General features: G+C 43.0%; 2 protein-coding genes across 4 annotated transcripts in view; one reads left to right on the plus strand and one right to left on the minus strand.

Moving 5' to 3' along the window:
* Positions 1-5,118: 5,118 nt before the first annotated feature.
* Positions 5,119-8,944, minus strand: si:ch211-113p18.3. Its single transcript, XM_048616994.1, has 2 exons — positions 8,047-8,944; positions 5,119-7,393 (listed from the first exon to the last, which is right to left on the minus strand). The coding sequence occupies exon 1, from the start codon at positions 8,804-8,806 to the stop codon at positions 8,051-8,053; it is 756 nt and encodes a 251-aa protein (XP_048472951.1). The 5' UTR covers positions 8,807-8,944; the 3' UTR covers positions 5,119-7,393; positions 8,047-8,050.
* The window catches only part of LOC109932762 (ubiquitin-like protein 7), a 16,322-nt gene continuing 13,045 nt past the window's right edge, over positions 8,848-12,124 (plus strand). For 2 of the 3 annotated variants that reach the window (XR_007265633.1, XM_048616992.1), the window contains exons 1-2: positions 8,848-8,925; positions 11,248-12,021. Coding sequence is in view for 2 of the 3 variants with exons in the window: in XM_048616992.1 (XP_048472949.1) it covers positions 11,847-12,021 (175 nt within the window). In the remaining variant the exon portion in view is untranslated. Of the gene's footprint in view, positions 9,264-11,247; positions 12,022-12,124 lie in introns of all 3 variants that reach the window. The other variant, XM_048616993.1, reaches the window with a different exon arrangement.

The following is a 12,124-nucleotide window of genomic DNA, read 5'->3' on the forward strand; positions in this document are numbered from 1 at the left end:
CTTGCATTGTCTTTCTGCTATCATGGTGTCATTCACAGATCTGATCACTTTCTTCCCTCATGCCTCTTTTTTTTTTGTTGTCCCTGCTGAGGGAAAGAAACACTTAAGACTGCACACTCAAAATCCTAACTGCCTGGTCTTCTGTCCATTATATGCAGCTACCAATCTGCTAATGCTTTTGTTGTCCCTGTCCTTGTGAAAACCATTAGCCTCTCGTTCTGGTGGATCCCTCATTTTCAATTCATTATGTTGAAGGGATGCAGATTTGAATGGATATGATGGACAAAAACGAGAAGAACTGCGGATGCTGTAAATCAGAAGCAGAAATTGCTGGAAACGCTCAGCAGGTTTAATGTTTTGGATCCAGTGACCCTTCCTCAGACCCTTCCTTTTGTTTAGATATGGTGGACAACTGGTTTAGCCATTCATTACCAGATTGTTATGGAACAGAATGGATTTTTCTTCTGGAAACCATTTCTTACATCTTCCAATATTCTCCATCCTCACCCTGTGTGAGGAACTCAGAGATATCACTAGATAATCATTAAAATTGAGACTGTTCAATCAACTGCCACTAGTGCTTCCCTCTCTTCCGTTTGTTCATTAGACCCAACGCCAGCTAAAGTTCTCTCCACCCCAGCCCAAACTCATCTACTTCTCCAGTTTCTCTCTCATCTACCCTCTGCCTCTTCCAGCTCATCTTGTCCTCAAGACCCACCTCCTTCCCAAATCTATTCCCACTAAACTGTTGATCATCTAACTTCCTCTCTTAGCTCCAATTTTAGTGGATTTTAATTGTGTTCTCTCCTTAGGTACCATTTTCCTCTGTTGTCATTGTCTTTCTTTCTCCATGTTAAAAAAAAATGCTCTTGATCCCTGTTTTGTAAATTACAGCCTAATTTCTAACCTCTCTTTCCCCTCCAAAGTGCTTTAATATGCCATTGTCACCACCCAAACTGTGTTTAACTTTACCAGAACTGTAAATCTGAAACTCTTATTGTGTCCTTTCTGTGCCAAAAAGGCTCTTGTTGAGGTCCCGATGAAACGCCGTTCCAATGTACCAAAGCTAAATGTATCAGTCTTCATCCTTCATGAACTGTCTCTGCGGCCTTTGACATGGTTGCCCATATTGTCCTCTTCCAGTGCCTCTCCATCATCCTCCAACTGGATGGAACTGCATTCACCTGGGTCTATCTATGTATATCCAACGATAGCCAGAGAATCACTTACAATGATGTCAAGTTCTCACACTATTACCTTTCCCATCCCCTAAAGACCTGTTGTTGATCACGTCTTATTTCTCACCTCTATGATGTCTTTCAGCAGCGGCATCAATTTCTGCCTGTATGCTGACGCTATACAGCTAAACCTCACCTCCCTACCTCATGACCTCCTCTACCATCTTGAAATTGTCAGACTGTTTGTTTGTGTGTTTGTTGACCCACAGTATTACAGGAGTTGAAATTTCCACCAACTGAATATGAGAAGAACTCTATTTACCAACCTCCATCTCGTGGCTACTGATGTTGAACAAGACTGCTTGCAACTTTGGAGCCGTATTTGACCTGAGATGAGCTTCTGAAAACATGTCCATTCCTTCACGAAGAATGCCTTTTCCACGTCTGTGTTATCAACTGATTTCACACCTTCCACAGCTCATCACCTGACAATATAATCATCATACCTTTGTTTCCTGTACTACTGCAGTTCACTTGTGTGCAGGCTGACGAATTTTTCCTTGAGAAAAATGAGATTATGCATCCTAGCTTACGCTGAGCCGCATTCTCCAATTGCCCCACTGTCTCCTGACCTGCATTTGATTCCACTTGGGAAATGCCTCAATTTTAAAATTCTCATCCTGGTTTTCAAATCCCTCCATGGCCTTGCCCGTTCTTACCTCTGTAATCTCCAGCCTACAAGACTCCCAAGATAGTTGCACTGCTCCAAATCTGGCCTCTTGAGTATTCCTAGTTTTATTCTACCATTAGCCACTGTGGCTTCAACTGCTTCCATTCTAAACTTTGGAATTTCCTTCCAAATCTCTCTGCCTCCATCCTTGCTCTCCTTCTTTAAGATACTCCTTGAAAGCTACCTCTTTTATCATATGCCCAAATAACTCCCTATTTACCTCTGTCAAGCTTTGTTTGATCATGTTGCCATGAAGCACTTAAGGATGTTTTACTATGATAAAAATGCACCCTAAATAAAAGTTGTTTATGTTTAAAGTGTGCATACTTAGCTTGAACTACTTGCGTTCAAATTGTTGAGGAATTTATTTCATAGAGCATTTGGTGCTTAAATTCCCCCTTTTGTAAATGCTACTGTTTAAATTGGTGGGATTGTTCCAAATTTTTGGAAAGCTTCTTGAACTTTGTATTGTCCAGAGATGCAAAACTAGACACTACAAGTTTTCGGCCCCATATTTATTTCTTGTTTATGATGCAGGAGTGTTCGCTAATCTTCGAACTTTCAAATAAATGTCATAACTTGCAAAGACTTAAGTCATGATGATCCCACTCCCTGATCTCATTCCAACTCTTATCCAAACTATGGTCATGAGAAAAAGGTGGCAACCCAAATTTAGTGTACTTGTAAGTGAAGTGCCTGATTATAGAGTTAGTATGTGGACAACAGTATTAGAAAAGAAACAGCACATAATGAAACTCAGTAGGTTTATTTTTGGTGTACAGAATCTGAGTGTATTAATGTGCTTTTGTCAAAACTAGCCAAATTACCAGTGTTTACAAAGATTGTTCTTACCCTTCTATATATATTTTTATAAATGTTTGGTTCCTTTTAGCTGAATGGTCTAGACAAATGTGCTTCCCTGGCATTAAAATTAAACAATGCCACTTGGAACATATTCTGCCAATGTGAAAATTTTAATTTCCTAACTACAGGAATTTCTAATGGAATTGAAGATAAGATGATACAGGGATCATCACCTCCCAAGCCTGACTTAGAACTATACCACTGATCCTTCACAGTCACTGGGTTAACTCCTGGAATGTCCTAACAGCCCTGTATATCTGTACCACAAAAACTGCAGTGGCTGAGGAAGGGGGTTCACCACCACTTTGAGGGCAGTTAGGAATAGCCAGTGAGACTGCACTCCGTGAATGAATTGAAAATACAAGCTGTTCCAAGTCTTGAAAAAATTTTCACACCAAGTATGAGGGGGGTGTTGGAATACAAAATGCTAGAAATGCATACTTTATATATCTTAAAAAGAAGACAAAACAGAAGGCAGGTTAATTTATTAAGTTGTCAAAGTTGAAAGCTGCAAGTATTTTGCAACATATTTTTATGACTTTCACCTTTTTACATCCTGTGTTTCTATTAATAGCACAGCCCAAATGAGATGGAAGATTGCCTTATTTTGTCAAGCCATTCATTTTAACTTAAAAAAGCCAATGGGGGGGGGGGGGAGGGGAGGGGGGGGTGGTGTTGTTGGAGATGGTGCCTTTTCATAGCCGCCTTAGAAAAACAATAAGATTTTTGCGTGCAACTGACCCAAACACTGCACATAGCTTTCTGTATTCTGTACTGCTGATGACAGACTCTGTTTCTTTGTGAAAATGCAAGCCATCAGTATTCATATAATCTAGCCTGGATCTACTGTATTACAATAACCAGTGTACTTATTCTGCAGCACCCTGCCATTTCAGAACTTGTGTTCTGCTGCTTTGAGTTGTTGGCTGAAAACTGAGGTGTGGTGTGAATTGCAGTATTTTAAAAATGGGAGCTGAAATTCTAATCTGGTGTGATTTCTGTAATCGTTCAACTGTTACAATCATGTAAATGGTTATGTTTTATTAAAAAAAGACAACAGTTCAACATTGAAAATTGTCTTCAATGGATAGGTAAATGCATCTTACTGTTTCTGATAATCCTGAGATGAAACATTATTCAAATGGGGACTGAAAGCAAGATATGCGTTTACAGAACAAGTTCTTGTATTGCATAGAATTTCTTCTGAGGGTTCTCTTTGGAACTCCTTGTCCCAGGTGCCTGGGGCCATTGTACTTTTGTTTTTTTAAGGCTCAGATTTTTGATCAGTTGGGTAAATGATGTTCCTCACGTCCAATCTGCTATGTTCCTTTTGGATGGGCAGAGCAGGCTTGAGAGGCTGAATAGCCTACTCCTGTTCCTCTTACTTATGGTCTAACACAGAGGCAGCTTCTCAGCCCATCAAATCTGCACTTGCACTTTCCCCACATCCTTGTACATTTTCTCGTGTTTTCGGTTCCCGACACAGTAGTGCATTCTAAAGCCTAGCCAGTTTTAAAAAAAATTTCCCTGAAAAACAAAAATCAATCTCCTCAGGTTTGTGTCCTCTGGTTATTAGAAATACAACCATCAGAAGCAGCTTCACCTTTTACTAACATGTAATCACTTCATGATTTTAGATGCCTCAGACGTTTTCCTTGCCTTCCTGGCAAAGAAAACAAGTTAACTTGTCTGACCTATTCAGGTAACTCTCACCCTCAAACTATTTTAGTGAATGTGTTCTCTACCTTCATGGGAACAGGGTTTTAAGCATGACTGTCCTACTACCTACCTTTTAATAAATCCCAGCTATTTATCAACCTGCCTGACTTTAAAATTTGACCAGCTCACCAAGTCTCTCTTTCTGTGGGACATATGGCATGGAGTGTACTCACTGGTTCAAAGCCTGCCACAGGTGCTGGGATTTGAATTTAATAAATTATAGTCCTATTCATGAAATTGTCAATTTTTCACTTGTCAAAGATGGGGTGAATTCTGCCATCCTTGCCTGATCTAGCTACATGCACCTCCAGACCCATGGCAATATGGTTGACTCTTAACTGGCCATTCAGCTCTAAAGAGACTGGAACGGACTTCAAGTGCTGGCCTTGCCATATCCCAAGAACATATCAAAAAATCCTCTTGATTGTGTGGTTTAGCTTTTCTCACTGGGCATTGAATTTCATCTGCCTTATGTTCCATCACCCTGTGGTACCTGCAAATTTTGCAACTGATCTTAATGCCAATGTGTCCGTAATCAAGAAGCAGAGGTCTTTAGTACTGATGTCTGGGGGAAAAAATATCAAGCATCACTTGAACACAAATCATTGTCCAGTAAATCATACAGCATGACATTTTTAACATTTATTTGAAAAATCTTTCACATGCTGATGGTTAGTCACTTGAATTGACTGCATTCAAAAATTAATGCTTATGATTATCCCTTGGTTGCCTGTAGCTATGCTTTAGAGATGAAACTTTGATCTAGAGGCACCTATTCATTGACTGAATAATCTTGATTTGATTCTCACTTGTACATATTACCCACTGACGAGTTATAATGACCCATATTGGAAGAGGCACACGAGAATGTGGTTTACACACTGTCTGGGCTAAGCAGCTATACTCATAGACCAAAGAATACTAGAGGAAAGTTAAGGGACAAATATCTTTCCTATCTGCAAGAAAGGCAAATTCTCCAAGTTAATGCTGTAAGATTCTAGATGTAATGAGATATCCTGAACACTCCGAGTAAGGGGAAACAACAATAAAGTTTGTGATTGAGTAAATCAGCCTTTCAAAAATCAGTGCCCCTGCTTTGGCACTAATCTTTCCAACCACATCAAGTTTTTAAAAAAGTTGATCAGGGGTAGCTTAACTGCAGGATCTGATAGCAGCAGTGATGAAGAAAAATAACCAAAAAGGTGGAGGCACGTGCTCCCAAATCTTTTGTGATTGATTACATCCCAAATGTTGCTCTTGTGCAACATGCTTCACTCTGGGCAATAACTGGAACAACAGTCTCCTGGAACTAAAAGTGTCCAAACTTTTTCTTGCTTTGTAAAGTTCTTGCTGGAGAAATTCAGAACCTAACCCATTAACCTGAGGGAAGACGCATGCAAAGCACGTGATGTCAGATGCACTGTGCAGGAGAGATGAAGTGAAGACATATTGCAGCACAAGTTTTTAATGAAGTGTCACATTAATACAGATGCTTTTAAAAAAATATTTATCTGAACAGAATTTTACATAAATCCGAACCAAATTTTAAACTGTACAGTCTTTAGACAAAGAAGTTAACTGAACAAACATTTTGTAAATGTTAATGGGGTCAAAGTTTTCACCCAAAACATTTTAAGTCTGCTGTGGCTTGCTTTACAATTCAGTAAGATTGAAGTATAATTCAATATATACACACAAATTGGAATAATCTGAATGCATATCCTAATATAATAACACTCGCCGTTAACCAACAGTAAACAAGGACACCTTTGCAGCTAGGTCCCACAGTACACGAGACAGCGTGCTGCTTCTACTAATTTTAGTAGTATTGAAGTTTGTAAAGATCTGAAACAGTACAACTCGAATCTTTAAATCTTGAACTGCTGCCAGGCTAAGACTTAAAACGTGTATTACATTGATTATATTGTGATTAAATTCTCAATGCACGATGCCATAAACATACTAAGTGTTTCAGTGTTGTCACTGAGATGGTGGAATTTTAACCATGAATAATACAAAAGAACTACACAGTCTGCTCTTCCATGCTTTGGTTTGGGATGAGGGTGACACTGGCAAGGCCACACTTACTGCCCATCCCTATTTGCACAGATCAGTGGGTTGCCTCGATGATTGTTAGGCCATTTCAAATAGCGCAAATATCAAAGGCCAGACCCTGTAGAACAGCAGGTTCCCTTTCCCTTGAGCATATGGGCGAATCATTTTGCGTTTTTTTTAAAAAAAAAAACGACCAGGCAGTGTCAGTTATTTCGGAGCTACTAGATTTTTTTTTGCTAGTTGTGACTGGAATTCCCAAAGGAACATTGAGCTGTAAACTTAGAAATACTTGCCAAGGGAATTAATCAAGGGAAAATTATGCATATTGCACAACGCAAGCACTTTGGTAGCAATGTTAAATCAACCCAGTGCCAACACTGAAGACCACCTCTAGTCCAACAAAAACTGACAGGTACAGAGCTAAAAGAAGCAGTGTACATTACCAGTCCACTCGTGCAACACTGTAGGATTCAGCTGCATGAGGGAATTGTCATCCCTTATGATTCTGCTGTTCTCCACAATCATCTTACAGCTTTCAACTGGAGACAACCCTGTTCAGATTTCCTGGTTAAAGTCATGCACTTGTACAGAGGTGAAAGGCCAGCAGTAGCGTGGAAGCCAACAGCTGGAGGAAACTGTTAATGACAGCGTGGAGGAGCAGGATCCAACTGTCCTGCTGGGCTTTGCATGTTCCATTCATGTCCGCAGGAACTATTCAAGTGTAAAGAAAGACTTCACATTCTGCACCTGCTTGCAGATGACCAAAAATCCATTGCTGAAATTCTGCCACCATCAATTAGCCAAGATTCAAATCCCTCATTCACACCTTGGGTTGACACCGTGCTGCCTGGGAAAGAAATGCAGTCAACATCATCCAGAGCAACACCAAGAAAAATCGTGAATAAGGCAAAAATTTGTCTTCTGTGGTTGGAAGACTAGTCTAATATTGATTACAAGCAGATGATCTACTCAGCCAGTCTTCACAAGCTATAGGTAACTGGTGATTTACAACAGCGAACTGTTCCAATTCTGGATTTTTGGAATAATTAGGAAGAGAATACAGTCAGCCTCAGTAACGAGGAAGAGGTATCTCCCAGGATTGGGGAGGGTAGGGAAGGGGACAATAAGAAAAGCAGCTTCAATCCAAGGTTTGCAATCTCAGTCAGTGGGGAATTAGAAGTCCTTTCCCACCCATACGCCTTGGGTGGGTTTTTTTGTGTTTTCTCCGCAGGGTGCCTACCCGTTTCCTGGAGCCGCGGGAGATGGCGACGGTTCATGCACTGGACTGGATCAGAATGGGGGAGGGGAGGAGAGAGAGAACGAGTTAGGGGAAGTAAAGGATGGGCAAGGGAAAAGAGAGGGAGAAGGAAGGCGGCTATGGGGTGCTTCACCTCCGGGGCTTTTGTGGGGGGGAGGAGAAGATGTGTGGAGGCCCCCACTGTCTCTGTTTCTCTCTCAGGGTGAGGGGGGTTAGGGAGAAGGGGAGAGTTGTTCTCGAACCTTCTCAGCCGACTGTCACCTCGTTGCCCGGCACAGCCTCCAGCGGCTCGGCGCTCTCCAGCGGCGGCCCCGGCTCAGCCCCCGGCCTCTCCCGACAGCGGCATTCCCGCTGCAGCCGCTCCAGTTGCCTGGACGTGGCCTCCAGGGCGGCCTCGAGCTGGCGGCTCCTCTGCCGGAGGTGGTCGTTCTCTCCCTTGAGGCAGGCGATGAGGGTCCGGGCCACCCTCTGGCTGGAGCTGCAGCGGAGCCGCATGATGGCTTGGACAGCCGCCTGCTCCCAGGAGCCGCTGGCAGTAGGAGGCGGTGGCGGTAGCCAGGGCTTCGGGCCGTCGTGCCTCTGTTGCTGCTTCTTGCGGGCCCTAGACGCCCGGGTCTCCCGGACCCGCCGGTCTTCGGCCGCCTCGTCCCAGGTCGGAGACTCGGGCGGCAGTACTTCTGCCCGCGGCTTCTTGCGGAGGCCCAGGCCCAGTAGCAGCGTCCCTTCCTCTAGATGCAGGGAGCAGACGGCGGCCTCGGGCCCGGGGTCAGGGCCGGACACCAACCTCAGGCCACGGCCCCGCAGGGCCTGAACCCACCGGCCTCGCTCGTCGGTGCCGCTCGGGAAGCTATAGAAGCAGAAAGGCTCGAGGCACGGGCACTCGCGGTGAAGCTGCGGCCGGTGCTGCTCGCAGGTCGCCTCCCTCCACTGGCTCAGGACGCTCTGGGTGTTGGTGCAGCCGCGGACAGCGCAGCTCCGGCTGTCACCCTCCTCATAGGCCATAGCCGGAACCGGAACTGCTGACCCCCCTGACCTCTCAACCGCCCGCCGGAACCGGAACTCACGCACACCCGCACCGACCAGAATCGCCGGCTTCCCCAGTCCCACCTTGAGGAAACAATGTCAGTCCTCACACCGGAAGTGCACTTTTACTTTATTTGTAAAATCAAACCTATTTTGGTTCTTTTCCAGATTCAATTTTGAAAATAGGAGCATAATTGTAATTATTTAAATATTGCCCTTTTTAAATTTAATGTAGCGCTGGAAGTTTGATCACGTGACCGCTCAATCTTCTTGGGTTCCCCCTCCCCCCCCACTCCCTGATATTGATCACTATCGCTAAAAGAAAATAATTATTATTGTTAGAGACAAAAAAAACTGCAGATGCTGGAATCCGAGGTAGACACATAGGAGGCTGGAAGAACACACCAAACCAGGCAGCCTCTGTAGGAAAGGGAAAGTAAGTTTTCAGGTATTTTGGTCCTGAAGAAGGTTAATACCCAAAACGTTGACTGCTCCTTTCCTCCAGATGCTGCCTGGCTTCGTGTGTTCTTCCAGCCTACTGTCTGTCTGCAGAGTATTCAATATGTTTGATACGTTGAATGTTTAATATGCTGTGTTAAATATGTTCAATGTGTTTAATGTTTAATATGTTCCCTGTTCAAAATGCCAAATATGTTTTATATGTTCAATGTGTTTAATATGTTTACTATGTTCGATGTGAAATATGATCAGTATTAAATATATTCAAGGTGTTCAATGTTTAGTATATTCAATGTTAAATATGTGGGTGACCCTGAAACCATTGTCAATTGTCAAGAAAAACCCATCTGGTTCACTAATCCTCTTTAGGAAAAGAAACTGCCATCCTTACCTGGTCTGGTCTACATGTGACTCCAGACCCATAACAATGTCGTTGTCCCTTAACAGTCTTCTGGACGATTAGGGATGGGCAAAAACTTCTCACCTAGCCAGCAACACCCTCATCCCTGAATGAATAAAAAATGTTTAATATGCTCAATATGAAAAATGTTCAATATATCCAATATTTAATATGTTCATTGTTTAATATAGTTCAATGTTTAATGCAAAGTATGATCACAGAGTATGGAACAGATACAGTACAAACAAAACCCTTCATCTCAGATCTAGTTCCAATGTTTCCTCTGGTAGCCTTGCTTAAACTTCCTTTTAAGACAATAATCCAATATTTTCTCACAATGAACTGCCTCCACCTCTTAGGTAGCACGTTCCACATCTTAAATACTTCCTACTCATTTTCACCTTCACTCCTTTTGTCAGTAATCTCAAATCAGGGTCCTCTGGTACATACACCTTCCACCAATAGGAATCACATAACACCAGGTTATTTCTGACTTTGTCCACCCCAGTCCAAAACCGGCACCTCCACATCATGACCAATAGGAATAGTTTCTTTTTATATTTACTCTGGCCAGACCAATGACTTTGAACACGTCTATTAGATCTCCCTGTAATCTTCTGTAGACTAAGGCGAACAGACCTAGCTTCTACAGTCTTTCCACATTTATGAACCCTTTCACCCTCAGAATCTTCTTGTAAATTTTGCTCACTGCATGTAAAAGAAAACTGTCTATCATGTTCATCGCTCGTTCTTTTTCCAATCACCTTAAAGTGATATCATCTGCTTCTCAATTCTTATGCCATGGAAACAGTTTTCAACAACTCTTATTGAGGGTCTCTGAAGGTAGAATGGGAGTGTCCTAGTGTACCTGCATTCAAGTCCCACCTGCTCCTGAGATACTTAATAACATCTCTAAACAGGTTGATTAGAAAGTATGTAAAATTACTGTGATTTTAAGCGTATTGATCAAATCTCCTCCCCACCTTTTCTGAGAATAATATCATTAAATGAGGTTCCCCCATCACCTGACCCAAAATTAAATTGAAAACACAACTGTTTTAACACCTCTGTGCAGATTTGCACCCCAATGGAGATTAATCTCTAAACAAAGACAGGAAACGCTTGAAATACTAAAAAGGTCTTGCAGCATCCACAGAGATAAACATAGTTAAATGTTTCAGGCTTTTCTCCATGATGCTACCAGTCCTGATAGACTTCTCCAGTAATTTCAGGGGAGGTGATGGCATAGTGGTATTATTGCTAGACTATTAATCTAGACTCGCAAGTAATGTCCTGGGGACTGGCTTCAAAAGCCTGCCATGCCAGATGGTGGAATTTGAATGCAATAGAAATTTGGAGTTAAAAGTCTAGCCATTGTCAATTATCAGGACAAACCCTAATGCTCTTTAAGGAAGGAAATCTACCATCCTTACCTGGTCTGGCCTGCATGTGACTCCAGACCCACAGCAAATGGTTGACTGATAGGTGCCAAATACTGGCCAATTAGTGACACCCACAATGTTTTGTTTTAAATTCTGTTTTTATTTGTTTAACATTTCAGGCTGATGACCTTTGTTCAGATTTGGGGAAAAAATTTAGAAATCTCATCAAAATGGATTTCAAAGCCAGTTTAGGATGCACAAGAGAAGATCCAAATGCGGTGGAGTGGAGATCAGGAGGGATTAAACGGAAAAAGTCTCAACGTGCACAAAACGAAGGGAGAGGTGATAGGGAACATAAGGCAACAAAAGATTTTCTGAAGAAGGGTCTAGGCCCGAAACATCAGCCTTCCTGCTCCTCTGATGCTGCTTGGCCTGCTGTGTTCATCCAGCTCTACACCTTGTTGCCTTAAAGAAAAGGTGTATCTAGATGGTGTGAATAGCAGAGACTCCTTACAGGTGCGGTTGGCACTCTCATACAGGTGCATTCTGGATGTTATAGTTCCAAAATAAAATCACCAAGAAATAACATTAAAAGCTGTTAAACGTCAGAATATCAAGCTCTGCCTCGGAAGTCATCAAGACCCATTTATTTTTATTTATTATTTTGTTTTATCTCCCTGTTTTGGCTGGTTTCCGGTGTGGTGACGCAGCAAACACGCCGCCATTTCCGGTCCGTCTCCATGGTAACCGGGCCTAATGGTTAGGTTCCGTTAGGAAGATGCGGCCGGAGGTGATTGCAGTTAAACTGGCCGAGCAGCCGCGGGCCCCGAAGTTGCTGTTGCCTCTGCCTGAGGGTCTGCAGCAGGGCCCCGGTGGTGGAGTTCGGATCTCCGCGTTGAAAGAGCTCATCGTCGAGAAGTTGCCCGGAGCCGCGGCCGCCCCGGAGCTGATAGGTGAGAAAACGGGAATGGGAGAAGGACACCAGTCTTCCAGCCCCCGTCCCCTTCCACCTTCCAGCCCCCGTCCCCTTCCACCTTCCAGCCCCCGTCCCCTTCC

The sequence above is a fragment of the Rhincodon typus genome, chromosome 36, assembly GCF_021869965.1.
Source record: "Rhincodon typus isolate 14 chromosome 36, sRhiTyp1.1, whole genome shotgun sequence".
NCBI classification, from domain to species: domain Eukaryota; kingdom Metazoa; phylum Chordata; class Chondrichthyes; order Orectolobiformes; family Rhincodontidae; genus Rhincodon; species Rhincodon typus.